At 46.1% G+C, this 27,167-nt stretch overlaps 2 protein-coding genes across 2 annotated transcripts in view; one reads left to right on the top strand and one right to left on the bottom strand.

Annotated features, from left to right (window-relative positions):
• LOC137647618 (trimeric intracellular cation channel type 1B.1) overlaps positions 1-27,167 on the top strand; it is a 97,431-nt gene that overhangs the window by 7,339 nt on the left and 62,925 nt on the right. The window lies entirely within an intron of this gene.
• Positions 259-27,123, bottom strand: Cchl (Cytochrome c heme lyase). Its single transcript, XM_068380771.1, has 6 exons — positions 27,063-27,123; positions 21,572-21,949; positions 11,337-11,525; positions 2,590-2,769; positions 1,802-1,914; positions 259-1,562 (listed from the first exon to the last, which is right to left on the bottom strand). Exons 2-6 carry the CDS (start codon positions 21,935-21,937, stop codon positions 1,352-1,354), a joined length of 1,059 nt encoding a protein of 352 aa, XP_068236872.1. The 5' UTR covers positions 21,938-21,949; positions 27,063-27,123; the 3' UTR covers positions 259-1,351.

Raw genomic sequence — 27,167 nt, 5'->3', positions numbered from 1 at the left:
TACAATAGAAGTTACATGGAGTGCCCTTTATAATTAATAGCTATTATCATCACAAGTCAAGATGTATAACTACCATTGGATAAACAATAAAAAATACAGGGAAATGACACCGTTCAAAAGAACTAAAAAGGAATAAAAATCCAAATGAAACTATAAAATGATAAAGCTACTGTTACAAGCTACATATGCTTATAAATACTGTTCTAAAAATTGTCAAGACTCATTTAATTTACTACATAGGTCATTAATGAAAACAGATTCATTGTAATGTCTTTACTTTTTACAAAATATGTACAGTACATGCAAGCTCCTTACTATGCTAAATAAGGTACATACACTTTATCACTCTGCTTCAGATCACAATAAAAGATGTACGAAGCAAAAACCAATCTAAGATTAACATAACCTAGATAAAGGGGCTTATTAATAATTTCTCCTTATGCAAATTAGGATGCTGTAATGTACTTATCCAAGTAACAATATTTCGTATGAGTAACATATGAAGATAGTAAACAGGGGACTAACTATTCCAGCCAACAAAATTGTTAATTTTCCCCCTGGGTAACAATTATTCATGTCCCTTGCATTATATGAGTAATGCCTTATTAACCTGCTGAGTTACTGGAACACTGAGACAAGGATATTGTAGATGGCAACATTCACGCAATATCCAAGGCACACAAACTACTTTATTGCTGGAATATCATCATAAGATATGTATGTCATTATTTTGAAACTTAATTTGAAATAGATTATTACAATTACCCATGGTGTTAAGCCCAAATAAAAGTTGGAAACATCTCTTTTTCAACTTATTTCTTTTATGCTAATTAGTCTAAGAAATGTTTTCTCCATATCTGCCTCTGCTGTTTGAAAGGATCTCTATTAGAACTTCAAACACAGTAAATAGCAACTTACAATAACCAAAACACAATTTACAAATTATTTACATACGGCTTGCACTTCGGCTATGGCAGTGTCATGTATCATTATTTGTGGTGATATCATTTATGCAATACTACACTAAGTATACTTCTGTTCTAATTGTAATGATGAAATATTTGAAGTTTTCCTTAGACTACAGTCATAACAACTTACCTAGTTTAGTAACACTTGAAATGGGTAATAGCAGCCGAGAGCACTAAAAAGAACTGAGCAAATTACTTCCTGAAACTACAGTACACTGACCTGCATCAACTTTGCCTTTATGAATATTAAATCCATTTCCTTGGATAAAACCCTGCTTAAGTACAATAAGTATGAATATTGTACCATATGGTACTCATTTTGGGCACAGTAGGAGTCTTAATTTGATGTTGAATAACAAAATATCCACTTTGCTAAACAATTTCTATTCTTCTTTTCTTGTCCAGCGCCACCATGCAACAACCATCCTGTCCCAAATGTTATCAAAGGAGTCCATGGCAGGCCGAACGTCAAGAATTGCAAACTTGTAATCATTAGGATTGACTTCACCACCGTCATAGTAATCAATAATATAGCGAACTTCTTTGCCACACCGATCCACAATCCAATCGTGACGGTCAAATGGCAATTCATAACTGGAAATAAGATCACAAAATAAAATCAATCTACAGTACTGTATGGTAAAGATGAAATGGATAAACTAAGATTACACGATACAATATTTTTTTTTCTAACAACTCTTGAGCTAACTACAACCTAAACTGGCAATCTTGGAACTAGCTTATGAGTAATTATCAAGTCAATCTAAAATAAAATAAAAATATTAAACACAAATATCTTTTGGGAATATAGTACAGTACTTAAATATCCTTACCCAAGCCAACCCCTCATTCTTGCCCTTGGGGAATACTCTGTTGCCTTGCCACCAAATCGTTTCAGCTTTGGATTACCGCATTCGTGCTTATGTAGTGACTCCCATTTCAGAACCTGAAATCATGAATCATTTACAAGGAATGTAGGAAATATTAAACTATTCGTAATGAATGTACCACCATTCACAGCAAAAATAATATTAGGGGTTAAGAAGCCAAGTCCCAACCTTGGGCATGTTACAAAACCACAAAGTTTAATTCAAGGTACCTTCACTCTGTATGAATATCTAGGGGTCATTTGTAAGAGAAATATACCCTAGGCTACCTCATGGCAAGACTGAACAGGGGGTTTATTATCCACAAATTATGTATACACACAAAATAAGACTATTTTCATAAACAAATACAGTATAGCTTAACCAAAAACTAAACTCCTGCAGGACTGAACTAAACATCTGTTCTAATGAAAGAAAGACTGGAGGAAGATAGAATCCAAGGAACTGTAAAGTAAGGTCAGAAGAGATCAGAGTGAACAGATAACTGAAAATTATACACACAAATACAACATAAAGCCACGAGAATAGCAAGACAGAATATCCACGGCTTACATACTGAAAGGTATGTCTAGAAAATTACACGATAGAACAGTTTTAACTGCTACTAGCTCTTTGGAGCATGGATGTACACACAGCCAGGTGGGAAATCTTCCGAGTTGGACGACTTTTAGACTAACACAAAGTGAAAGGTTTGGGATAAAACAAAATGAATACTATAAACATAATCAACTTACTTCTTGCCATGCTAATTCATTATTGACATTATGAATGCTGATTATATGTTCCATATCTTTCTGTGAGAGGTCATCGTCTTTCCATCTCCATCCCTTTCTCAACATGGCATTCCAAAACATTTGTGGTGAGGGGTACACCCAGTGGTCACCTTCTGAATCAGCTTTTGGAATAGTAGATACCTAAAAAATGGAGAACATATATATGAGTGTTACAACATAATGATAGGTATAATAATCAATCATTCTAACACTATGGAAGATTATGAATGCAATATTTGAAGTAAATTACTAAAGAGAAATACGAAATCAACAATTTCCCAAGTTAAAAATTATGCAATACTGTATACTGTACTATGAAAATGGACTTTATAATGCAGCACAAACAGTATTTGTAAAACTTATATTATCAGATCCAGTGACAGAAGTATGATAGTTAGATAGTATACAAAGAGGAAGAGACCTAAATGGACACAAAATTGAACCAGGATACTTTTAAGAATGGTATGGGTGATATTATTACTATTTTTTCAATATTAAACTTAGCCGGTGATCATATAAGCTGTCAGCTCTGCTGCCCGACAGAAAAACCTAAGGACAAAATACGCCAGCGATCGCTATACAGGTGGGGGTGTACATCAACAGCGCCATCTGTCGAACAGGTACTCAAGTACTCCATGTAAACACAGAACCAATTTTTCTCTCTGTCGTGCCACTGGCAAGACCTACTAAATACGCTGTTGCTTACTGGATTGATTTTCACAGATTTTGGGTGAAGTACTCATTTCTAGTTTTTAGCTTTTGCTTTGCAGAGGTTATCTTCAATACTTCCTTGCATTCTTTGATTGAATTTTGGATTATTTGTTGACGACTTGGATATATTTCCCCTTTGACTAATTCAAGATGGCTGACCCTTCTCAAGTCCCTAAATACAGGAAGTGTAGTGCTAGGGACTGTTCAAGGCGTCTTCCGAAGGCCTCTATCGATCCTCACACCATTTGTTCCAATTGTCGGGGTAAATCCTGTCAATGGGAAGATCGGTGTGAGGAATGCGTTGGGCTTTCGGAATTCGATTTTCTCGAATTCCTTAAATATTCACGTAGGCTAGAGAGAGATAGAGTCAGGAGGAGTTCATCTCGCTCAGTTGATTTTTCCTCTCCCCATGCCCCACAACCTATTCCTTCCCCTGTAGTGGTTACTCCTGATCCCCCTTCTAGCACTCAACAACCTTCGATGGCAGATATGATGCGTGCCATCCAGGCTCTGGGTGAGAGAGTCGAGTCATTGGCGAGTGACCGCAACCAACTCATGGCAGACGTCAGGGAGTTGAAGGGTAAGAGTGCAGTGGGAAGTGAAGCGAGTGGTAGTGCTGTGAAAAGTGTTAGTGTTGCGCATGAGGGTGCGTCTGTTCGTGCCTGTCGTCCTCCCAGTCCGGGACCTCTTGCAAGCTCCCAAGCCCAGGGGAGAAGCAATGTCGTACGACCAAAGGGTTCGACAGGCTTTAATCAGCGGACAGACGTTCCCTCCGTGGTTTCGGACGTATCTTGCCAAGATCGCCCCACCCACAAGAAGACGAGAGAGCCCGTTCATTCCTCGTCTGCGGAAGAGGTTTCACGCCAGAAACGATGGACCAAGGTCTCACGGCCTCTCAAACGCAAGGTCCCTTCCGCGCAAGTCCAACGGCCCAGGTGTAGCCACTGGGTCAGTTCGGACTCGCTGCAGTCTTCCGATGACTGCACACCTCCTAAGAGAGGCAAAGTGGTACCGCAACAGGCAGTAACACCGTCTGTTGCCGCACCTGCTGCTGTAGACCCTAAGTGGTCTTTGCTACAGTCTATGCAGACACAGTTAGCATCTTTTATGCAGGAGTATCGTGCGGAGAAGGTTGACGCTGCACCCGTTAGCCTACAACCAACCACGGTTGTGCGTCCAGTAGACGCTGAGGCTACCTTCTCCCGCACTCCAGCTGTGAGAGTCCCACCACCCATGCGCAGTGTACCCTGCCAGCCGCACGTTGACGTTCACAGACGCACGGAACCCTCCGTTGACGTTCGCGAGTTACCACAACAACAGGAGGGTGGAGTTAAGTTGCTTTGTTTTGAGGCTGTGCGTCAACCTCCGCAACCCACTGTGGTTACCGCTACTCGCCCGCAGCAGACTAGACAGTCAGGAGTAGAAGCTTTGCGTCCCCACACAGCTATGGTTGTTGCCAGCTCACAGACTGACCAACAGGTCCATGACGTTGCGTCCAGTGCAGTCACGCATGCACCCGTGCTGCCGGACTCAGCCGACCAGCTGATTCCTACTCCTTTGCCGCTTCCTCCTCAGCATTCAGATGATGGACTCTCTGATGATGACGACGCTGCACATCTTGACGACCCGCACACGGACATCGACGAACCCAAGACCACGCCTCCCTCCTTGGACTTTAGGAAAGTGCTTGCACTGTTCAAGGATTTATATCCTGATCAGTTTGTGTCTGCAGCACCACGCTCTCCTCCCTCTGAGTTCGCTTTAGGCACGCAGTCATCCGCACCTGCCTTTACGAAGCTCGTCCTCGCCCGCTCGTCCAAGAGAGCTTTAAGAGTGCTGGGAGATTGGTTGCAGTCCAAGAAGCAACTTGGGAAGACAGCTTTCATGTTTCCCCCTGCCAAGCTTGCTTCCAGATCTAGCGTCTGGTATGCCACGGGAGAAGTTCTCGGCTTGGGAGTTCCTGCCTCTGCCCAGGGCGACTTCTCAAGTCTTGTAGACTCTCCCCGCAGGCTGGCCATGAGACGCTCCAAGATTTGTTGGACTCCTTCGGATTTAGACCATCTGATGAAAGGAGTATTCAGAGCGTTCGAAGTTTTTAACTTTTTGGACTGGTGTTTGGGAGCGTTGAGCAGGAAGACCTCCCCTTCTGACAAGGAAACTTCCATGCTCATAATGTCCTGCATGGACAAAGCCATACGGGATGGTTCTAGTGAGCTTGCGGCTTCTTTCGTTTCCGGGGTCCTCAAGAAACGGGAACACCTTTGCTCCTTCTTGTCAGCTGGAGTAACCCCATGTCAAAGATCGGAGCTTATGTTTGCTTCTCTCTCGAAGTGCCTCTTCCCTGAGGAGTTGATCAAGGAGATTGCTGCCTCCTTGATTCAAAAAGACACACATGACCTGGTTGCGTCATCCGCACGCAAAGCCACCCCTTTGCCCTCCGTGTCTAGACCCAGGATGGATACTCCAGCGTCAAGGTTCATTCCGCCCTTTCGTGGCAGAGCCTCCAGCAGAGGAGGTGCTCGTGCCGAAGGTCAACGTGGGAGCAAGAAGAAAGGTTCCAAGTCCTTTAGAGGCAGAGTCTGACTGCCACCTTCTTCAGACAGCAGTGGGAGCCAGGCTCAAGAACTACTGGCAGGCCTGGGAGAACAGGGGCGCAGACGCACAATCTGTGAAGTTACTCAGAGAGGGGTACAAGATTCCATTCTTGCGCAAGCCCCCTCTAGCAACAACTCCCATCGACCTCTCTCCCAGGTACAGAGAGGAGGACAAGAGACTAGCTTTGCAGCAAGAGGTGTCTCTCTTACTACAAAAGGGAGCGGTAGTCAAAGTCCGGGACCATCAATCCCCGGGCTTCTACAACCGTCTCTTCTTAGTCGTGAAGAAGACAGGAGGGTGGAGACCGGTGCTAGACGTCAGTGCTCTGAATGTCTTTGTCACAAAGCAGACGTTCGCCATGGAGACGACAAAGTCGGTTCTAGCATCGGTCAGGAAGGAAGACTGGATGGTCTCTTTAGACCTCAAGGACGCTTACTTTCACGTCCCCATCCACCCAGATTCCCAACCTTTTCTAAGGTTCGTTTACGGGAAGGTTGTATACCAATTTCAAGCCCTGTGCTTTGGCCTAAGCACGGCGCCTCTTGTTTTTACGAAACTGATGAGGAATATTGCCAAATTCCTGCATTTAGCAGACATCAGAGCCTCCCTCTATTTGGACGACTGGCTTCTAAGAGCTTCGTCAAGTCGTCGCTGTCTGGAGAATCTAAAGTGGACTCTGGATCTGACCAAGGAATTGGGTCTCCTGGTCAATATGGAAAAGTCCCAACTCGTCCCATCCCAAACTATAGTGTACCTAGGAATGGAGATTCAGAGTCAAGCTTTTCGGGCTTTTCCGTCGGCCCCCAGAATCAGTCAAGCCCAAGAATGCATCCAGAACATGCTAAAGAAGGACCGATGTTCAGTCAGACAGTGGATGAGTCTGATAGGGACGCTTTCATCACTGGACCAGTTCATTGCGTTAGGGAGACTGCACCTCCGACCCCTTCAATTTCACCTAGCTGTTCACTGGAGAAAGGACAAGACGCTAGAAGCGGTCTCGATCCCTATTTCCGAGAAGATGAAGTCTTCACTGACTTGGTGGAAGGACAACATTCACCTCAGAGAGGGTCTGCCACTGGCTGTTCAGACCCCCAACCACGTTCTCTTCTCGGACGCATCGGACACGGGCTGGGGTGCGACATTAAACAGTCGGGAATGCTCGGGCACGTGGAACGCAGATCAAAGAACGTTACATATCAACTGCAAGGAGCTACTGGCAGTTCATCTGGCCTTGAGAAGCTTCAAGTCCCTCCTTCTAGGCAAGGTGGTGGAGGTGAACTCCGACAACACCACAGCCTTGGCGTACATCTCCAAGCAAGAAGGGACTCATTTGATGACATTATACGAGATCGCAAGGGACCTCCTCACCTGGTCAAGAGATCTAAACCTGTCTCTAGTAACGAGGTTCATTCAAGGCAACATGAATGTCATGGCAGACCGCCTCAGCCGGAAGGGTCAAATCATCCCAACAGAATGGACCCTTCACATGAATGTATGCAAGAGACTATGGGCCTTGTGGGGCCAACCTACCATAGATCTATTTGCAACCTCGATGACCAAGAGGCTCCCAATTTATTGCTCGCCGATCCCGGACCCAGCAGCAGTTCATATAGATGCCTTTCTTCTGGATTGGTCCCATCTAGACCTTTATGCATTCCCCCCGTTCAAGATTGTCAACAGAGTACTGCAGAAGTTCGCCTCTCACGAAGGGACAAGGTTGACGTTGGTTGCTCCCCTCTGGCCCGCGAGAGAATGGTTCACCGAGGTACTGCAATGGCTAGTGGACGTTCCCAGAACACTTCCTCTAAGAGTGGACCTTCTGCGTCAGCCACACGTAAAGAAGGTACACCCAAGCCTCCACGCTCTTCGTCTGACTGCCTTCAGACTATCGAAAGACTCTCGAGAGCTAGAGGCTTTTCGAAGGAGGCAGCCAGAGCGATTGCTAGAGCAAGGAGGACATCCACTCTTAAAGTCTACCAGTCGAAGTGGGAAGTCTTCCGAAGCTGGTGCAAGTCGGTATCAGTATCCTCAACCAGTACCTCTGTAACTCAGATAGCTGACTTCCTTTTATACCTAAGGAAGGAAAGATCTCTTTCAGCTCCCACGATCAAGGGTTACAGAAGCATGTTGGCAGCAGTCTTCCGTCACAGAGGCTTAGATCTTTCCAACAACAAAGATCTACAGGACCTCCTTAAGTCTTTTGAGACCTCGAAGGAGCGTCGTTTGGCCACACCAGGTTGGAATTTAGACGTGGTACTAAGATTCCTTATGTCAGAAAGGTTCGAGCCACTACAATCAGCCTCCTTTAAAGATCTCACTTTGAAGACTCTTTTCCTCGTCTGCTTAGCTACAGCTAAAAGAGTCAGTGAGATACACGCCTTCAGCAGGAACATCGGATTTTCATCTGAAACGGCTACATGTTCTTTGCAGCTTGGTTTTCTAGCCAAAAACGAACTACCTTCTCGTCCTTGGCCGAAATCGTTCGATATTCCAAGCTTTTCTAATTTGGTTGGAAATGAACTAGAAAGAGTCTTGTGCCCTGTTAGAGCTCTTAAGTTCTATTTAAAACGAACTAAACCTTTACGAGGACAGTCAGAAGCTTTATGGTGTGCTATTAAGAAACCTTCTTTACCTATGTCGAAGAATGCAGTTTCCTATTATATTAGACTGTTGATACGAGAAGCTCATTCCCATCTGAATGAGGAAGACCAGGCTTTGCTGAAGGTAAGGACACATGAAGTTAGAGCTGTCGCAACTTCAGTGGCCTTCAAACAAAACAGATCTCTGCAGAGTATAATGGACGCAACCTATTGGAGAAGCAAGTCAGTGTTCGCGTCTTTTTATCTTAAAGATGTCCAGTCTCTTTACGAGAACTGCTACACCCTGGGACCATTCGTAGCAGCGAGTGCAGTAGTGGGTGAGGGCTCAACCACTACATTCCCCTAATTCCATAACCTTTTTAATCTTTCTCTTGAAATGTTTTTTATTGTTGTTTTTGGGTTGTCCGGAAGGCTAAGAAGCCTTTCGCATCCTGGTTGATTTGGCGGGTGGTCAAATTCTTTTCTTGAGAAGCGCCTAGATTAGAGGTTTTGATGAGGTCCTTTAGTATGGGTTGCAACCCTTGATACTTCAGCTCCTAGGAGTCGCACAGCATCCTATGAGGATCGCGAGGCTCAGTAAGGAAGACGTACTTAAAAAGGCAGAGTAATTGTTCAAGTCGACTTCCTTACCAGGTACTTATTTATTTTATGTTTGTTATTTTGAATAACTGCTAAAATGAAATACAAAATACTTAGCTCTTAATAATGTAAACATGTAATGCTGGTCTCTACCCACCCCCCTGGGTGTGAATCAGCTTATATGATCACCGGCTAAGTTTAATATTGAAAAATGTTATTTTTATTAATAAAATAAATTTTTGAATATACTTACCCGGTGATCATATATTAAAGGACCCTCCCTTCCTCCCCAATAGAGACCCAGTGGACCGAGGAGAAAATTGGTTCTGTGTTTACATGGAGTACTTGAGTACCTGCTCGACAGATGGCGCTGTTGATGTACACCCCCACCTGTATAGCGATCGCTGGCGTATTTTGTCCTTAGGTTTTTCTGTCGGGCAGCAAAGCTGACAGCTTATATGATCACCGGGTAAGTATATTCAAAAATTTATTTTATTAATAAAAATAACATTATTATAATTATTATTATTATCATTATTATTATTATTATTACTATTATTTTTATTACTGGCTAAGCTACAACCCTAGTTGGAAAAGCAGGATGCTATTAGCCGAAGGGCTCCAACAGGGAAAATACCTAAGTGAGGAAAGGAAATAAGGAAACACTACTAGAGAAGTATAATAACAATAATAACATTGAAATAAATTTTTCATATATAAACTATAAAAATTGAAAATAACAAGAGGTAGAGAAACAAGATAGAATAGTGTGCCCGAGCATACCCTCAAGCTTAGAACAAAGAAACCAAGAAGAATTATCACAGGAACGCCACCAAAATCGAGGCCTAACGTTACTGAAAATAATGTTTAAGAAACCAAAGTTAAAGTTGATGACACACATATGGAGAAGCTCAAACACATTGATCTTAGCAAGATGAGAAGTATGAAAAGCATCAATGAACAGGATTACTAAGTGATACCAGGTGATGTTTGTTCAATGCAACATAGACTACTGTGTGCTAATTATTATTATTAGCTATGCTACAACTCTAGATGGAAAAGGGCTCCAACAGGGAAAAATGGCCCAGTGAGGAAAGGATATAAGGAAATGAATAAATGATAAAAGAAGTAATGAAAAAATAAGAAATTTCAAAAACTTAACAACATTAAAACCGATATTTGATACATAAACTATAAAAGGACTTATCTAACACTATTAAACATAAAAACATTTGCTGAGAGTTTGAACTTTTGAAGTTCCACTGATTCAGCTACTGTACTAGGAAGATCATTCCACAACTTGGTCACAGCTGGAATTAAATGATGATAATAGTGAAAAATACAAGAAGGAAAAAGTGCAAAGTGAAAATAGTAAAATCATAGAAAATGTAAAAAACAAATAACTGTACCATGGAAAAGTATCACTAATTACAGAATCAAAAAGTGGATGATGGGAAACCCTGAAAATAGCTATATAAGTTAGCAGGAATAGGATGCATTTTACTAAGAAAGGGTTATAGAAAAAGAGGGATACCATACTGTGTAGTGGTGAAACCTGGATACACAAATTACAATTGAAAAAGAGATCCTTGAAGTTATGGCAGAGCAAAACAGGATAGAAGATAAAAGGCATGTGGCAAGAGCAAAGGAGAGTTGCAAGGAGAAATTCATTCAAAATCTGAGCACATCAGTGGATAAAAAGAATGTATTCAGACAAGAATGGTTGGATCTATCTCTGGAAAACTGTGAAATCCTCATAGGTCCCAAAAGACCAAATGGAGAGGTAGCCACCATACACAAGTCAGATTTGTCAACCCCGGGTTTTTGTGAACTCTGTAAATCTGAAAGTTGACCTTCATCTTCAGACACCAAAAATCTAACATACAGAGACACTACCTTGTTACTAAGTTCAAATTACTATTTCCAGCTCATGGCAGAAATGCTCCTACATAAAAGGCAATGGCTTATAATCTTGTCAAAAACAACAAAGCCTTAAAGTGACAAAAATAAAAGCAAATGCTGCAGTTGAGTAACTTACTAAAACTGACAGCCCTTCAACTAGCTGCCAGATATCAACTACCATGTTAACAAGCTTCAATGACCAAAGCAGTTTACATCAAAGTTATATTCATATAAAAGAGAACAGGTATGTATTTTCATATGAAAATATCAGAACTTTTCAACAGGATTTCATTACAATTATGTACAAGAACAGTACTGTACCTGTCTCTCGGTGGAAAGGTCAAATGGCTGGTCTGGAGAAGGATTCTGGTTTGGAAACGCTTCCATGTTGAGTGGGTTGATGTCAACAAACTTCCCAGCATGTTCCTTTCCAAAGTGCAAGCCTGCCTGATGAGCTGGGCCCTTATCTGCATTGCCTCCACTCATGGGGCACTCGGAGGGAAATTCCATCTGTAAAAAAATAAAAATAAATAAATTTAAGTCTAAAAGAGATACACAGTGGACTCAATTTTTTAGTGTAGTTTGCAATAATATGACATTCGTAGATAATTTGTCTTTTTCCTAACTATACAAACCTTAGCTATTTAATAGGGGTATTACTTTTGGCGCAGCTGAAATGACGAGCCATTAAAATTTAACGAGGGTTTACTACCCACACCGCTAGTTAGCGGGGGTAGGGGAGGGTAGCTTGCTACCCCCCCTCACACACACCTGTGCTTGAGCTCACTTTGCTTGGAGGTAGGACTTCAAGGGGGATAGGGCTGGCGAGCAAGTTTGATTAAATAGCTAAGGTTTGTATAGTTAGGAAAAATACAAATTATCTACGAATTTGTCATTTGTTCCGTAACTGGAATACAAACCATGCTATTTAATAGGGGTGACTCACCCATTAGGAAGGGTGGACATCCCTGCCAGTCTGGCTTTTTGGCTTTGCCCGGAAGCTCGTTATTTGAGTGTGTAAGCACCCAAGAAATAAGGAGTCCCTGCACCTCGCTAGAACCTTGCTACGCAAGGACTGTGGCCTACGCAAGCTGTGTGTGAAGGTATGGAGAAGTGACTCGTCCTAGGAAGTTGTCCTGAAGTTCTTTAGATGGAAACTTGTAGCCTAGGACTTTCCCAATACCACCTCGTCAGGGTATGGGGACGTAACAGTATTAGTCTTAATACTAGGAACACAAGGAAGCATGGTTTACCCACAGTGGTTTGAGGTCAGCTATGCAGAGAACCCAGGATGCTGCTTTCCCCACGAGAAGGTAGGATGAAGAAAAGAATAAGGGCCAGTCAAATCTTTTCATTCACGCAGACTAAAACCGGGTAACAGTGCCCTCAACCTTCTGCTACTTGTCCAATAAGGAGCTTGAGGCATACAACCAGCTGTTGTGCAGCCACCACTGGACCGATAGAGATCATATCGAGTTCCTGTGGGTTACGTCTTACAGGAGAAAGGTTGTGAAAGTCACCTAGAGCATTCACATCCTTTCTTGTAAAACCTGCGTCACAAAGTAATCTGCTAAGAAGGACCAGGGGCATAGTTATGCCCCTGACACTGTGAGTCGTCGTGTCGAGATGATGTTTCGGCGATCCTCCTCTAGTCTTTCTCGGTGTTGACAAGAGGAGGGACCTGGGCAGGCTGTTGTCGTTTTCTTTAGGTAAAGTCTCATACCTCACCCTGAGGTACAGTAACGGATGATCTGCATCGACCGTTACCTAGTTGAGACTCGTGTAGGATCCGTCACCTCTGGAGACTGTGTCTGGTGACATACTCAGGGACGAAACTGACCCTTGTCTTTCGTCCTTCTCAATAATGGCAGTGTCGAAAGAGAGACCATGAAGTTCCTTAACTCGTATGGTTGCTGTCCGAGTGTGCAGGAACATTGTGTTCTTAAATCAGGAGGAAATTTGTTGCCTGGTGAAGTGGAACACAAGGAGCTCCCTTTAGGGATTGGAGATTGAACTATGTTCTGAGAGGAAGGTCTCAATTCCGACTGGGGAAAGGCAAGTAGTAAGTCCGTATGAGTTAGGAAAAGTCTATCGATGAAAGGGTGTCCCTTTCTTTCAGTATGAAGGTGAAGGATCAAGGTTGGGTGATCATCTTTACCTATCAAAACTGAATAGGGGATCTTTTCCTCTTGCATATACTTGAGGATTCCGCTATTGCTGGAATCGAGGTATCGAGAGAAGAGACACTTTCCCATGACGCCCACCCCACAAGATGTGATACTGCCAGGTAGACTGATGCTGAGGAACTCCTCAGGTATCTAGACAACCTCTTCGCAAAGAGGTATTGGGTAGTCTTCAGGCGTACACTCATAACAAAGCTATAGCTTGTGGTAGGTGTCGAAGTGGGTTGTCTGATATGCGGAGAGGGTTCTCTTGGAGGCTCTATCAGGATCTGCAAAAGGTTTGGAGACCTTTCTGCATAATGCCATAGCGGAGCTAAGAGAGTCCTTGATAGGTTGACCGATGTTCTAGCCTTGTTGAGTGCCCTTCTCTGGATAAAACAGGGACAAGACGTAAACGTCATTGTTGTACCTACCATTGTTGCCAGAGAGCCTTGGGGTCTAGGGCTGGTGAGCAACGGTAGCCTGAGGTTCAGGGGCATTGTGAACAGACCCCCTAGTTGGAAGACCTCGTAAAGTCGAGACTTTGTCGGCTATATGGCGATCCAAAGTACATTCGGTATACCTATCTGAGATGCTGTGCACAGATTGTCGGTGAGCCTGTTCTTCCAGTCTGGAATGAAGTGGGCTGAAAGTGGTACCGAACGGGCTTGTTTATACTATTAGATGGGAAGATTCTACAAGCCAGATCCTATTTGCTTGTCGATGTGAGTCTCTATGTGGTGTGCGGTGTGTCGTCCATCACATCACTGAGTGGACTGTTAGGAACTGATGAGGCTGTTAAAGGACCGATAAGTTGGCCTTCATCTCTTAAGAGACCTAAGTGAAGGTACCTTCGGGCTCTGTCCAGAGGGCTGAGGTCGTGTGGTGTAGCACTATAGTCCCTCCTTTCTTCTTTTTCCGACTCCAGTCTCCTGGAATGGAAGTCGTTCTCGTTTCGAGAAGGTTTTTGTGGAGATCGGTGTTTAGAATCATTCCCAGATACTGTACACCAGTCTCCTGGGAGTGAAGTAGGGAAGATTCCGTAGGTTTACCCTTATCACTAGATCTTGGTAAAAAGACTTCAGAAATTCCAGTGTTAATGCAAGGTTGCCACTGAGTCTGCTAAGGTCAGTCAGTCGTCCCGAGAGAGCGGAGACGGAAGCCGATCCTGTGAGACCAGGATGGGTGTAATGGAAAGACCGTATGAAGATCGTCGGCACTTGCGCGCGTAAGATGATCGGCAAGCGCGCGAAGGTAGCGGTATGCGCGCAGGAAACCATCGGTACCAGCACGCGGAAGATCGTTGGCACCTGCGCGCGTAAGAAGATCGGCGAGCGCGCACGCAAGCGAAGGTAGCGGTGCGAGCGCGGGAAACCATCGGTACCCGTGTGCGGAAGATCGTTGGCGCTTGTGCGCGTAAGAAGATCGGCGAGCGCGCGCACTTCACGCGCTAGTAGGTTGGAGGGTCGGCTGGCAGGACGATCAGGAACTGGGATGTGCCCTTTAAAAAAGGGCAGGCATCCCCCGATGAGGACCGTAAGCAGGTCTGCTTTAGAGTCCAGGACCGAATTCCTAAGTTGCAGCGCAAGGTTGCGCTGGTAGATCGGTAGGTCAGCTGGCAGGACGATCAGGAACTGGGATGTGCCCTTTGGAAGGGCCAGCATCCACCGATGGGACCGTAAAAGGTCCGTGTTAGAGTCCAGGACCGAAGTCCAAAGGACTACGTTGCAGCACAAGGTTGCGCTGATAGATCGGTAGGTCACTGGAAGGTCTGCTTGATCCTCCGAGGAGGTGTCTCTATGAGAGGCCTCTCCCGCGAACAAGAGAGGTGACTACTTCATAGAAGAGAATTGAAGACACTTGTGATGATGCCCCTTAGGGCAGTTGGATCAGCAAGCTGACCTTATCAGTAGCGATCCTCCGAAGAGGAGTCTCTATGAGTGGCCTCTCTCGCGAACGAGAGAGTTGACACTTCGTAGAAGAGACCTGAAGACACTCGTGATGACGCCCCTTAGGGCCGGTGGATCAGCAAGCTGACCTTAGCAGTAGCGATCCTCCGAAAAGGAGTCTCTATGAGTGGCCTCTCTCGCGAACGAGAGAGGTGAACACTTCGTAGAAGAGACTTGCCAAGACTGTGCTCCACCCCTGAAGGAAGAGAAACTCAGGAAGGGGGGAGAGAAGTCTGGCCGAAGGGCAGCGCAGCAACAGTAGTCGAAGGCTATGAATTTATTAAGGTATGGGAAGTTCTCCCTCTGACGGGAGAAAACAACCTCACACCTGGGGAGGAAACCTCCCTCGGAAGGGAAGTTGTCCAACCCCTGGAGGCAAACCTCTTTTAGCATTTTAAGATGATCTGAAGTGCTGGCATGTTGTCACGGGAGTACTTCTAAGAGAAGGGATGACGCCCATGACGACGTCCTCTGAGGGACGGCAGTGACAGCAGATTCCCCAGGCATGAACAGGACAGCTCTGCTTTGTTGGCACTCTTTAGTCGAATGAAGAAAAACTACCTCCTTGTCTGGCCCAGAAAACCATCACTGTGGTGTTGTTGATCCCCATAACCACAGAGTAGTCCGCCAGGCTAGGTGGAACTACTGAAGTGCCAGAAACACGGTTTCCATCTCTAGTAGGACTAGAGAAGGTTCTTCCTGGTTCTGACCACCGGCCTGAGGACACGTGGATCAGCATCAAGTTTGGGGGAAGGACGAGAAGGACCACTCCCTATTGTAGATCCTCGTCTGCTTCCCACCCCTATGGGTCCGTCTGTAGCGGTTGTCCCCTAGGGGTCCCGGCATCTGGGGAGACGTGCCCCCGACTCCCCCGCGCCCCGAGTCGCCACTGGAGAGAACTCATCCTGAGGCGACTGTGGAAACCAGACGGGCCAGGGAGGAGAGACGTAACAACCCTGGGTTGGAGGGTCTTCTCGTGTGGGGAAAGGTCTTGCGACCTTCCTCCGCCTTGGTACCCTGTTGCCTGAAGGGAAGGCTTCGGGAGATTGGAGCCTAAAACCAGGCTAGGTATACCAGACTCTGAGAGGGCTGCGGGGAGGACTTCTCGAGGACTACCATGATCTTTAGAACCTGGCAAAGTCCGAGGAGCTTGTCCCGATGACGAAGAAGGGATGCCTTCGAGTCTGCTAGGATCGGCCAGTCACCCAGGAAACGGAGTGGACGGATGCCGATCCTGAGAGCCCATGGAGAGATCAGAGTGGAAGTATCGGTGAACTGTTGAGGTGCTGTTGAGAGGCCGAAGCACAGCCCTTGAACCGGTATATCCGCCTTCCAGGCAATCTCCAAAGTACTTCCTTGAAGATGGGTGAACCGGGACCGGAAGTACGAGTCCTACCGGACCAGTGTACACATGAATTCTTGTGGTCTCACCGCAAAGCTGACCACGTCTGCTGTCGCTATGCTGAACGGAGACTGTTTGACAACCCTGTACAGAGTCGAGAAGGGAAGGAGACGATTAAGGAGGCCTCGGAACCCGTTGGCCACCTCTTGGAGGGAGCGTATCTCCGACATTGACTGGACTCCCGCCCGGAGGGCCCATCCCCTCACCGATCCCTACCCAGGCAGGAGGGAGGGGCTCGATACCGACCGGGACTGTTGAAGGAGACAAGCTCGGAGAGCTGGCCCTCGGCCTAGTCTCTGGCACTCTCCATTCCCTGAGACCAGGGCAAGCTGCACTGGCGTAAGGGGGCCCTTGGGTGAGTAGACTCGGTCCTGGACCGTATCCTTCCCTTACCGAAGAGGAATCTCTGAATCTGGGATCCCCTTGAGGTTTCTCCTGAGGGCCAGAACCTGCCAGAACGCAAGTTCCATCCCCTGGAGCTCCTCCTCCTGATGGGCTGGCAGCGAGGTCTCCCATCCCAGGAGGCTCTTCCTGGGGAGACTCGTAGACATGCCCCAAGGGTCCAACTGGATCCTGTCAGATCCTTGCGGAAGACTGGGCCTTAGGATCCCTCCTAGGAGGGAAACAGGACCCCAGCGATGAAGGATGTAAGGCTTTCGCCCCCTCCGCACGATAGGACTCTCAGGAAGAGGCGGGAATTCTCCCCTCCTGGGGATGGGTAATGCTCATCCGCAGGGGAGGGGAGATGAAGACCGAGGAGGGCTCATCGCCTGCGTAAGGACTCGCGAAGGGACAGGATAGTCCTTCGGGGAGATACCATGCCAGGGATTCCTCTCACCCCCTCCAGGGGGAGAGGAAGCTGCTACTGATTGGTGACCCCAGCCAGAAGGCACAGGCTCATTGCCTGTATGAGCGCTCTGACAACGGCATCCCACCAGGGATGCCAACCAACCCTCGCGCTGACAGGGAGTCCCTCTGAAGGGAAGAGGATCGTTCGATCCTCTGGGGGAGTTGACACATGAGGGTTCGCCCGTAGAGAATCTGCAATGAAGGGAGAAGAGACCTTTGACCTGTCCGGAAACCTCCCCCCCTCCATAGAGGGCGCTGCTCTGCGCTGCGGGGGAGGGAAACGCGGAGGTGGCCCGACAGCCATAAGCCCTGATGTAATCAGGGCGCGGTCGCGTTGGAGAACGGTGCGCCGATCACGCTGACAATCGCGCGAAAAGCACAGATCTGGGTAGTGCGTGAATAAAACATGCGTAGCAGTATAACTGCGCCCGCGTGAACGATCCCCGTGCTTCCGCGTGTATGAAGATCGGTGGCGCTTGTGCGTATGAAGATCGGTGGCGCTTGCGCGTGAAAGATCGTGGGCGATAGCGAGGGAAACCATCCCACGCGCGAACGATCTCGGCAACAAAAGATCGCCGGTGCTTGCGCCGTCGGCGATTGCGTGTGGGAAACCATCCCACACGTGCGGAAGAAATAACGCTGACGATCTTCGGCGCTTACGCGAGTACGAAGATCATCGGCGTTAGCGCGCGATAGAAGATAGTCGGCGATCGCGAGCGGGAAAACCTCAGTGCCCTCGTGCGGATGATCTACGACGATGGCGAGCGGGAAACCGCGCGCGGACGATCCGTGCGATGATCACATGAGCCTCAATGGGCGCACGCTGGAAACCATCCGGCGCACAGAACGATCTTCGGCGCTTACGCATACTGTGAAGGATCGTCAGCGCTCGCGCGCCTAGCGCCGAATCCAAAGATTGGCGGCTAACGGCCGTCGACGATCGCGTGCGGAGAACCGCGCGCGGATGGCCTCGTTGTCGTGCACAGGAAACCATCCCGCGCACAGAAACGATCATTGGATCTTATGCGTACTATGAAGATCGTCGGCGCTTGCGCGCTTAGCGCCGGATCCAAAGATCGCCGGCTAACGGCCGTCGACGATCGCGTGCGGAGAACCGCGAGCGGACGGCCTCGTTGTCGCGTGCGGGAAACCATCCCGTGCACAGACCGATGTTCGGCGCTTGCGCGCCTAGTGCTGGATCCGAAGATCGCCGGCTAACGATTTTCGACGATTGCGCGCGGAAAAACCGCGAGCGGAAGGGCCTCGAAGATCGCGCAAGGGAAACCATCCCGTGCACGGGCGGTCTTCAGCGCTTATGTGCAACAGAAGATCGTCAGAGAGTGAGCACGCGTGCTTGGTTGAAGGATCGGCTAACTCGTAGATCAGGAACTGGGATGTGTCCCTAAAAGGGAGGGCATCCCCTGAAGAGGACCAGGAGGTCTACTTCAGTGCCGACGATTAACTGAGGTACTGCTAAATACTCCGAGGAGTGGTCTCTGTGAGGTACCTTTCCCGCGAACGGGAGACGTGTCCTTCGTAGAAGAGACTTAGAGACACCGTAGGCTGAACCGCTGGTGAGCGCCTGTGCGCTATCTCAGGAACCGCAACGATGTGCGCAAATACGCAGGGAACGTTAGTAGCAGCCTAACTGAATGCTGGAACAGGGTGTCTCTGAAGGCAGTCTCAGGAACAGCAGCCAAGCGCTAGCGCGCAAGGGAACGTTGGCGCGCAGGGGATACCTGGCCCTTAAGGGACTTACTCAAGGTGTGAGAAAGTTTCTCCTGCCCCGAAGGGAGGAGCCCGTTAGATAACGGGAGCGTGGGCGCCCAGGGCACGTCCGCTGTCAGGAACGGATACAGCAGGCCACAGGTACACTGAGGGACGAGAGACCAAGGGTCTAACATAGCCTGAGTAGCGAGGCCCAGAGGGGTTTAGTTGCAAGACCCCGAAGGGTCAACGCAACGAGAAACCGAAGTTTCTCCGTCACTAATCACCGAAGTGTAGAAGTGACTAAAGTTACGAGAGCCCGAGGGAACTGCGTAACTAAAGCTCCAAGACCCCGAAGGGTCAGGGAAAAAGAGAAACCGAAGTTTCCCTGTCACTAAACACCGAAGTGCTAGTGACTGAAGAGCAAGCTGTTGACAACAGGAACAATCCTCCGAAGAGGAGTCTCTATGAGTGGCCTCTCTCGCGAACGAGAGAGGTGAGCACTTCATAGAAGAGACTGGTGATGAGCCCCGAAAGGCCGTGAGATCAGCTGACGTAAACAGGAACAATCCTCCGAAGAGGAGTCTCTGTGAGTGACCTCTCACGCGAACGGGAGGGGACACTTCGTAGAAGAGACTAAAGGAGCAATCCTCCGAAGAGGAGCCCCTAGTGCGGCCTCCCTCGCGAACGAGAGAGGGCCAGACTGATCTTGCAGCTGCTCAGCCCCTTGAGCGTAGCTACAGAAGCAACCGCTCAGCACCGAGAGCATAGTCGCTAGTACCATGGTCTAGCCTTGCAACCGCTCAGCACCTTGAGCAAGTCACAAGGGCGGCCGCTCAGCCCGAAGAGCATGACCGCCTAAGGACCAGGGAAAAGTAAAAAAGGGAAGTTAACTAACTACCCTGGAGGCGAACCTCCTTATCATTCTAGGATGCAATGAAGAGCTGGCAGTAGTCACGGGGGAACTTCTAAGAGAAGGAAATGCCCCTGACGATTGCCTCGAGAGACGGCGGCGAAGCCGACTCCCCAGGATAAACAGGACAGCTCTGCTTCGAAGGCACACAACAGGCACGAAGAAACAGCATCGTAAACTGGAAAATAAAAAAGAATAATAATTTAACAGAAATTCCCCCGGGTGAAACTCCGAAGAGAACCCCCGAGGGAAAGAACATAAGAACGAAAGAAGGTATGCGCCCCCCCTCCCCCACCCGGCATGCCCGGGTGAAGGTGGGGGGACGAAAAGTTAACAAAACAGAATTACAACATTATAATTATGCAACTGACTTTGAATGTTCCAAGGATCACCAACCCCCGAAGGAACGTGAGCCCTGAGCTGAAAAGTTAAAACACAATTATATTCATAAAAATAATTGAGACAAATAAAACGAAATAGCGACTCGGTCCTGAGAAGCTATTGTAGGCGTAGTACGGAGTAAGAGGTGAACGACCTCAAGAGAAGGGCCAGGCTCCCCGAAGGCAACCAAGGTGGCCTAGGAGTGAAAGGCCGTGATCAAGAAAAGATCGTGGTGGCCTGGCAAGCCGGCGATCACTCTCGTAGAAGTACACAACACACACCGCACAACACCTAAAGCAAAGGAAACTTACTATTTTCTATACACAAAAATATATATAAACATCAATAATGTTTAAATATACCAAGTATAAGAAAAGGTAAGTTAAAAAGACAAAACAATAATGGCCGTCAAGTGAGGATGGGAGCGGAGACTTCCGATCGCCATCCGAACCAAAAGTAAAGTGGAGTATTCTCCGGTGTGTGTGAGGGGGGAGGGGTAGCTAGCTACCCCTCCCTAACCCCCGCTAACTAGCGGCGGGGTAGGAAACCCTCGTTAAAACTTTTATGGCCCGTCGTTCAGCTACGCCGAAGTAATTAGCCCATGTAAATAGCGTGGTTTGTATTTCAGTTACGGAACAAATAGGTTTTTGGGCCCAACCACAGATTAATCCTATTTCAATGTATTCTTAGGGGAAAATTCGTTTCTACATCCGAACATTTTCTACACCCGAAGTCGGTTGTGGAACGGATTAAATTCGTATGTAGAGGTACCACTGTATATGTATATAAACATTAAGAATGTTTATATATATATTTACAAGTATAAGAAAAAGTAAGTAAAAAGACAAAAATTAATGGCAGTCCAAAATAGACGAGGAGAGAGAGAGGAAACAACCGCTCTCGCTCCAAGCCAAAAGTAAAGTGAGCTCAAGCACAGTTGTGTGTGAGGGGGGGGGGGGTAGCAAGCTACCCTCCCCTACCCCCGCTAACTAGCGGCGTGGGTAGTAAACCCTCGTTAAATTTTAATGGCTCGTCATTTCAGCTGCGCCGAAAGTAATACCCCTATTAAATAGCGTTGTTTGTATTCCAGTTACGGAACAAATGAACAATAATATTAAAAATAATTAAGTGAAAGGTGATATATGTATAGCCTATATGTAGGAACAAATGACATAAGGCATGAAAAGTCCTACCTGTGGCTGTTGCTTCTCTTGATTGGACTGATGCATGGGACATTCAGATGGGATGACTGATCCTGGTGGAACAAAATGAGCCTGAATAGGAGCTTCTGATGCCTCAGATGTTGCATTATGCTGAACGGGGCACTGTTGAGGGGCTTCTACAGCTTTCTGATGCATGGGACACTCAGCAGGTGGTGCCTCTAACATAGCTTTTGCATGCATTGGACATTCTACTGGTGGAGACTTCTCAATCACAGGTTCTATAAGAGGATCAGGAGGCAGTTGTGAAGCATTCACTGTGAGTCCACTGTCCCCTCCTATTGACAAACTAGTTAAGGTTGTTGCGGTATTCTGAGCTGCTGATATAGTATTGCCCATTCTGTTATGGCTCTGAAAATAGAAATAGAATTTTAAAAATATGTTTATCTTTCATACAGTGGAACTTCAACAACTATAAGAAAATCTCTTCAGTTGTTCAATATTTTCTTTCCTCAAACTAAAAGTAAGCAAAATAACCTTATTCTATACCATATAACATAGCATCAACAGCAAATCCATTTTAATTCCCTGTAAGCAAGATGAAAACCAAACTTGGTAAGCAAAAACCACAGCATTTCTAAAGAGTTGAAGAGCACACTGCCCTAAAAAAAACATTGACTTGCATCCCAGCTGACTTCATATGACAATTACTACACTTAACACGACATAGGCTAACTCAAATGCTTTCAATATGCTGCCTAGTCTACTCCGTCACTCAATTCTCATGCCGTAAACTAATAACTATACAAATAAGGACATAAGGAATTTGTCTATGACTCACAATGACAACTGCAACAAAGTACCCCAAGTTTGAATCTGCTGAATGTCCTAAGAAAAAAACAATGCTGCAATCATCAACATAAAGATAAAAAAATTTTAATGTCATTAGTTTTTGTTTCTAACTGCACAAACCTGAATCCTTTACATAGGAGAATGAGAAAAACGAAGCTGGCAATACAGTACAGTAATTAAAAACTTATTACAAAGTGTTAACGACCAACAGGGTAGTTACCTGTTAGTAGCAGAGAGGCAACCCCCCCCTACTAACAGGGTAGTTACCTGTTAGTAGCAGAGAGGCGACCCCCCCCCCACGTTGGCTTGTTGACAACTCACTTAGATAGCACAAGACACTTTCTTTAGGAGGTTGGTGTTGGCAGGAAAGTACACCATGAGTAAATGACTCAGGTTTTTATAATTAGGACCAGTGCTTTGACTATACCAGCAGGTCCACGGCCCTGGCTTTAAAGGTTGTTTCCGAGCCCAAAATTTGTGTTGTACTGTACACCTAGAAAAATCATTTAATAGAGCCAAAGTCTTTTCAAGACCTTTTATGATGTTTTGGGTTTACTCTGATACATTGCACTTCACCTCGCAAGGAGTGTGGAGAAAACTCTTTCGTATGTGAATATGTTACAGCTACAAGCTGAGTGATCTTACCTGGTAACCAGAGTCCAGCTGGCGAGGTTCTGGAGGCTGTAACCTAAGAAAGTGAAAGATTGAAAGGAGAAGGAAGTCCAGTCACTTTCCTTTCATCCCAGAATAACTCGTAACCTCTGGCCTCGAGCAGAAGTTAATGGTCCCATGAGAGGAGCCAAGACACTTAGACCACAAGCTGTGCAGTTAGCCTACAACAGGCTCCCAAGGATAAAGTATCCATGGACATGAGGGTCACATCCGACAGGTAGTGGGCAATGAAACTAGTCTGCCATCTCCAAACACCTGAGATTCTTCTTAAAAGCTAGGAAGGCACCAAAGTCTGATGTCATGAGCTTTTATTCATGCTCCTTCCATAAAGAAATCTGAGGAATGAGAAATGGACTGTAAGATCACTTCTCTCAGCCAAAACGAGATCGTGTTAAAGGAAATCCTCTTCTTAATTTTACCTGTGCTGACAATGGTGTTGCTGGTGAGATCTTATGCCACTTGTACACTTAAAATAGTGCCTTAATGCTCTCATAGGACACAATAACAGTTGATCAGGATTCTTGGTTACCTTAATAAGGCACGAGATCTGGAATGGAAGGATTGATGTGTCCGTGAATGACACACTGGCGAGTCCCACGTAGTAGGGGAGTGACGGGCTGGAGAGTGTCGCGGTGGCGAGCGATGCATTTGGGAGCGTCGCGTATGAGAACGACGAGCAGGCGATCGACAAGATGGCGACAGATGAGCTGGAGAGCGTCGCGTCGGAGAGTGATGACGGGCAGCACGATGAGATGGAGAGCGTTGCATCGGCGATCGGCGAGATGGTGTTGGCAATTGACGACCAGGAGATTGTTGTGTTGGCAATCTGCGGGAAAGTGAAGTGTCCAGGCAAACTTTGAGAAGGCGAGATTTGCGCAAGAGAACACTGAGCAGGAGAGCGCCGTCTGATGAGAGATCGTCTATGGTGAGGAGATGGTAAATGACACATTGGAAGGTCTTATCCTGACAAATAGCAAACAGATGGCAATCGTGCAGCTGGAGAACGACGATCCACCACAACAGGAAAACGACGATCTACCGCAACAGGAAAACGACGATCTACCGCAACAGGAAAACGACGATCCACCGCAACAGGAAAACGACGGTCAGCAGAGCGTCGACCATGTGCCGGCGGGTGACGATCACGAGATGTTGAGTAACAAGCACGAGCTGGAGAGTGACGATCACTAGGAAACTGACGAGAAGATCCTGATCTCGCAACCTGGAGCGCTGCCTGTAGGAGGACGAACGTAGAGTACTACAATCCCTGGAAGACAAAGCAGTCCGAGGATGATGGGAGGACTCGTCGTCAGCAGGAGGTCATCGATAAGGGTGCGAGGGTCATGAACAGAACGGGCTGGAACGGGAAGGAGAGAGACAGGCCTGGCACAAAGCCAGAGCGTCGACAGGAGAAGAGACAGCAACAACAGGAACAGCAGGAGAAAGATCCCTCCAGGTAACACACTGAAGGAGCTCAAAAATTACTTTCTTAGGAGATCCAGCCACATCCAATGATGGCCAAGCCTACAACACATCTGAAAGTGAGAATGAATTGCCCGAGGGCGGGGGCTAAGGTGATTCGCTAGGGAAGTAACAACGTTCCCGGTACCCCAAGGTTGCCAGGGAATTAATCAGTGTACACTCCTACTTGACTGTCCCTCGGAAGAGGCAGACCGAGGAGCAGCTTCGGGAAGAGGTCCAGGGGTCAGAGAAGACGTCTGAAGTCTCCTAGCCCTCGAGGAAGACCCCCAAGGCGAAGGGTCTTCTTCTTTCGCCGGTGCCTAAAACTCCCCCACTGAGAGGCAGACCACTCCCTACACTTTTCGCAGGTGGATACCTGCTCCCAACAATACCCTCTGCAGGTCGGACACAAGGAGTGGGGTTCGGTCTCGACCGAGGACATGAAGGTGCCACAAGTCCTGGACCCATGTGCAAGAGGAGCATCAAAGAGAACAATAAAACCTGGAAAAAGAAAGTTAAAACCAATGGTCTAAATGGCCAAGTCTTACGCCGGAGCAGAGAGCGGACACGTCCATTCTCTCCAGAGCCAAAAGAAAAAAGTGGTGTAATATCACTGTGTGAGTGGGTGGGGGTAGCCGGTAACCCCACCTAAACCCTCCACCTTCCTACTAACTAGTAGTTGTGTGGTTGCTACCTTGCATTAGTCTTGATGGCTAGTCTTCCAGCTTTTCCAAAAGATAATCCCTATTAAATAGCGTATGGTTTGTTTAGTGTCGGAGCAAATGTGTTTCAAATATGATGGAAAACCATCAAACAAAGAAGTTGTCCCTAGGAAAGAAGATACCACGCGAAGATTTTTACTTCTGTGACTTCGAGTAATGTCGCTGTTATAAAGGCTATGAGACCGAACCCAAAGTAATGTAAGTACAGTATAGCGATATTTGTTTCTATTAATATATAGGAGTGAATGTAGTTGCTGGGACAAGTGTAGACATTTTATAACTTTTAAAATATTTATCCTTTACGAAATAGGATTATGTTACCTTGCTGGGAGTGAAACAGGTTGCAAATCAAACACAGGGCAAGCTAAGAATACAGCAGTGTAAGGGGGGTCACCTGCAGGGGAGTGTTAGCACTCCTGTTAAGTAAGTAGGTAAGGACACAGCTTGTTGGTTAGTTTAGGGGCGGATGTTTAGGTTAGATGGTGTTTTTGTGTATTGGTTTTGCAGAACTACAGACAAAGAGTTTCTTTAGTATAGTGGTCACGTCTTACGAACGACTTGAAAATTGCATGAGGGAGGAACTGGCCGCTAATATACAAAGGCTTCTATTGGTTCTAATAGATAAACGAAGGTACTAGTAATGATTTATTGAAATATGCTGGCTAAAATAGAATGGGGCAAATTGCATAAATGTAAAATAAAACTGCTTAGACTACCATACTGTGGTACAGGACTTGGAGTACACTATTAAAACTGCATGAGGGAGAAACTGGCCGCTAATATACAAAGGCTCCTATTGGTTGTAACATATAATCAAATGTACTAGTAATGATTTATTGAAATATGATGGTTAAAATAGTTTGGGGAAAATTGTGTAAATGTATAATAAAACCACTTAGGGTACCATAGTGGTACAGGACTTGGAGTAGACTATTAAAATGTAGAGTAGCAATGCCCTCAGGTAATTTGTTTGCTTATTCTATAGAAGCCTTTGTAGTTTGTTGGGACAAGCCTGGAACCGCCAGAAAATTGAGTTAAAAATGTTCGAAATCGGCTCTTTTTCTAGGGAATGATCACAGAATGAAATAGTATTCACTAGTTTTGTAAATGCTTGTCCCAACAAACTACATACTAGGACAGGGTCGCGATCGCCAGAAAATAGAGTAAAAATAATCACATCGAATTTTTCACAGAAAGTTTAACAGAATGAAATAATGAATTCACTAAATTTTTAAATGCTTCCTAATGACCTAACGGAAAGGCTAACACCTCCCAGCGACCCCCCAAACACTGTCACTATCATAAAAACACCACAAACCCACCTAACCTAACCTAGCAGTTCACAGGTCACAACCCTTAGCCGGGGGCAAGCCCCAGGACCCCTTCGTAAGTCTCTCTCCTAAACAAAAAAAGCTATGGGCAGCACTCATTTAGACTTCATATTATGGTATATCGGATCATAGTAATGAACATCTTCCCCATAAGGAATAACGATCTGGCTAGTGATAAGAGATATCGCCAGTCCCAACAAACTACATTCTACCCATTCTATAGGTTGGGGGTATTCTTGAATCTAATACAACTCCTATGTGGTTTATTTAACTATCGATTTAGGCAATGTAATAAGCATGATCATAACTACGTAACTCTGACCCAGTAACATTCCCACCGGTACCTTGTGGCTATCGTTATATTAGAACGAAAAACTACATCAAACTGGTAAAATTTATTTTAATCTTAATTATCTACATCTTAAAACACATTAAATTACTTATATTTATATAGAAATTTCATAAAACCTAAGAAAATACGTTTACCTAAATTCGTACCCAATTGACGATGTAAACACTGACGTAACGTTCAATTCTGAATTAAAAAACGTGCTCTAGATATTTCACTTTTATTTTTAGTAATAAAGAAAA

Source organism: Palaemon carinicauda, chromosome 1 (genome assembly GCF_036898095.1).
Source record: "Palaemon carinicauda isolate YSFRI2023 chromosome 1, ASM3689809v2, whole genome shotgun sequence".
Lineage (NCBI taxonomy): Eukaryota > Metazoa > Arthropoda > Malacostraca > Decapoda > Palaemonidae > Palaemon > Palaemon carinicauda.
The sequence above is the reverse complement of the archived record's forward strand: the minus strand, read 5'-3'. Positions and strand labels throughout refer to the sequence as shown.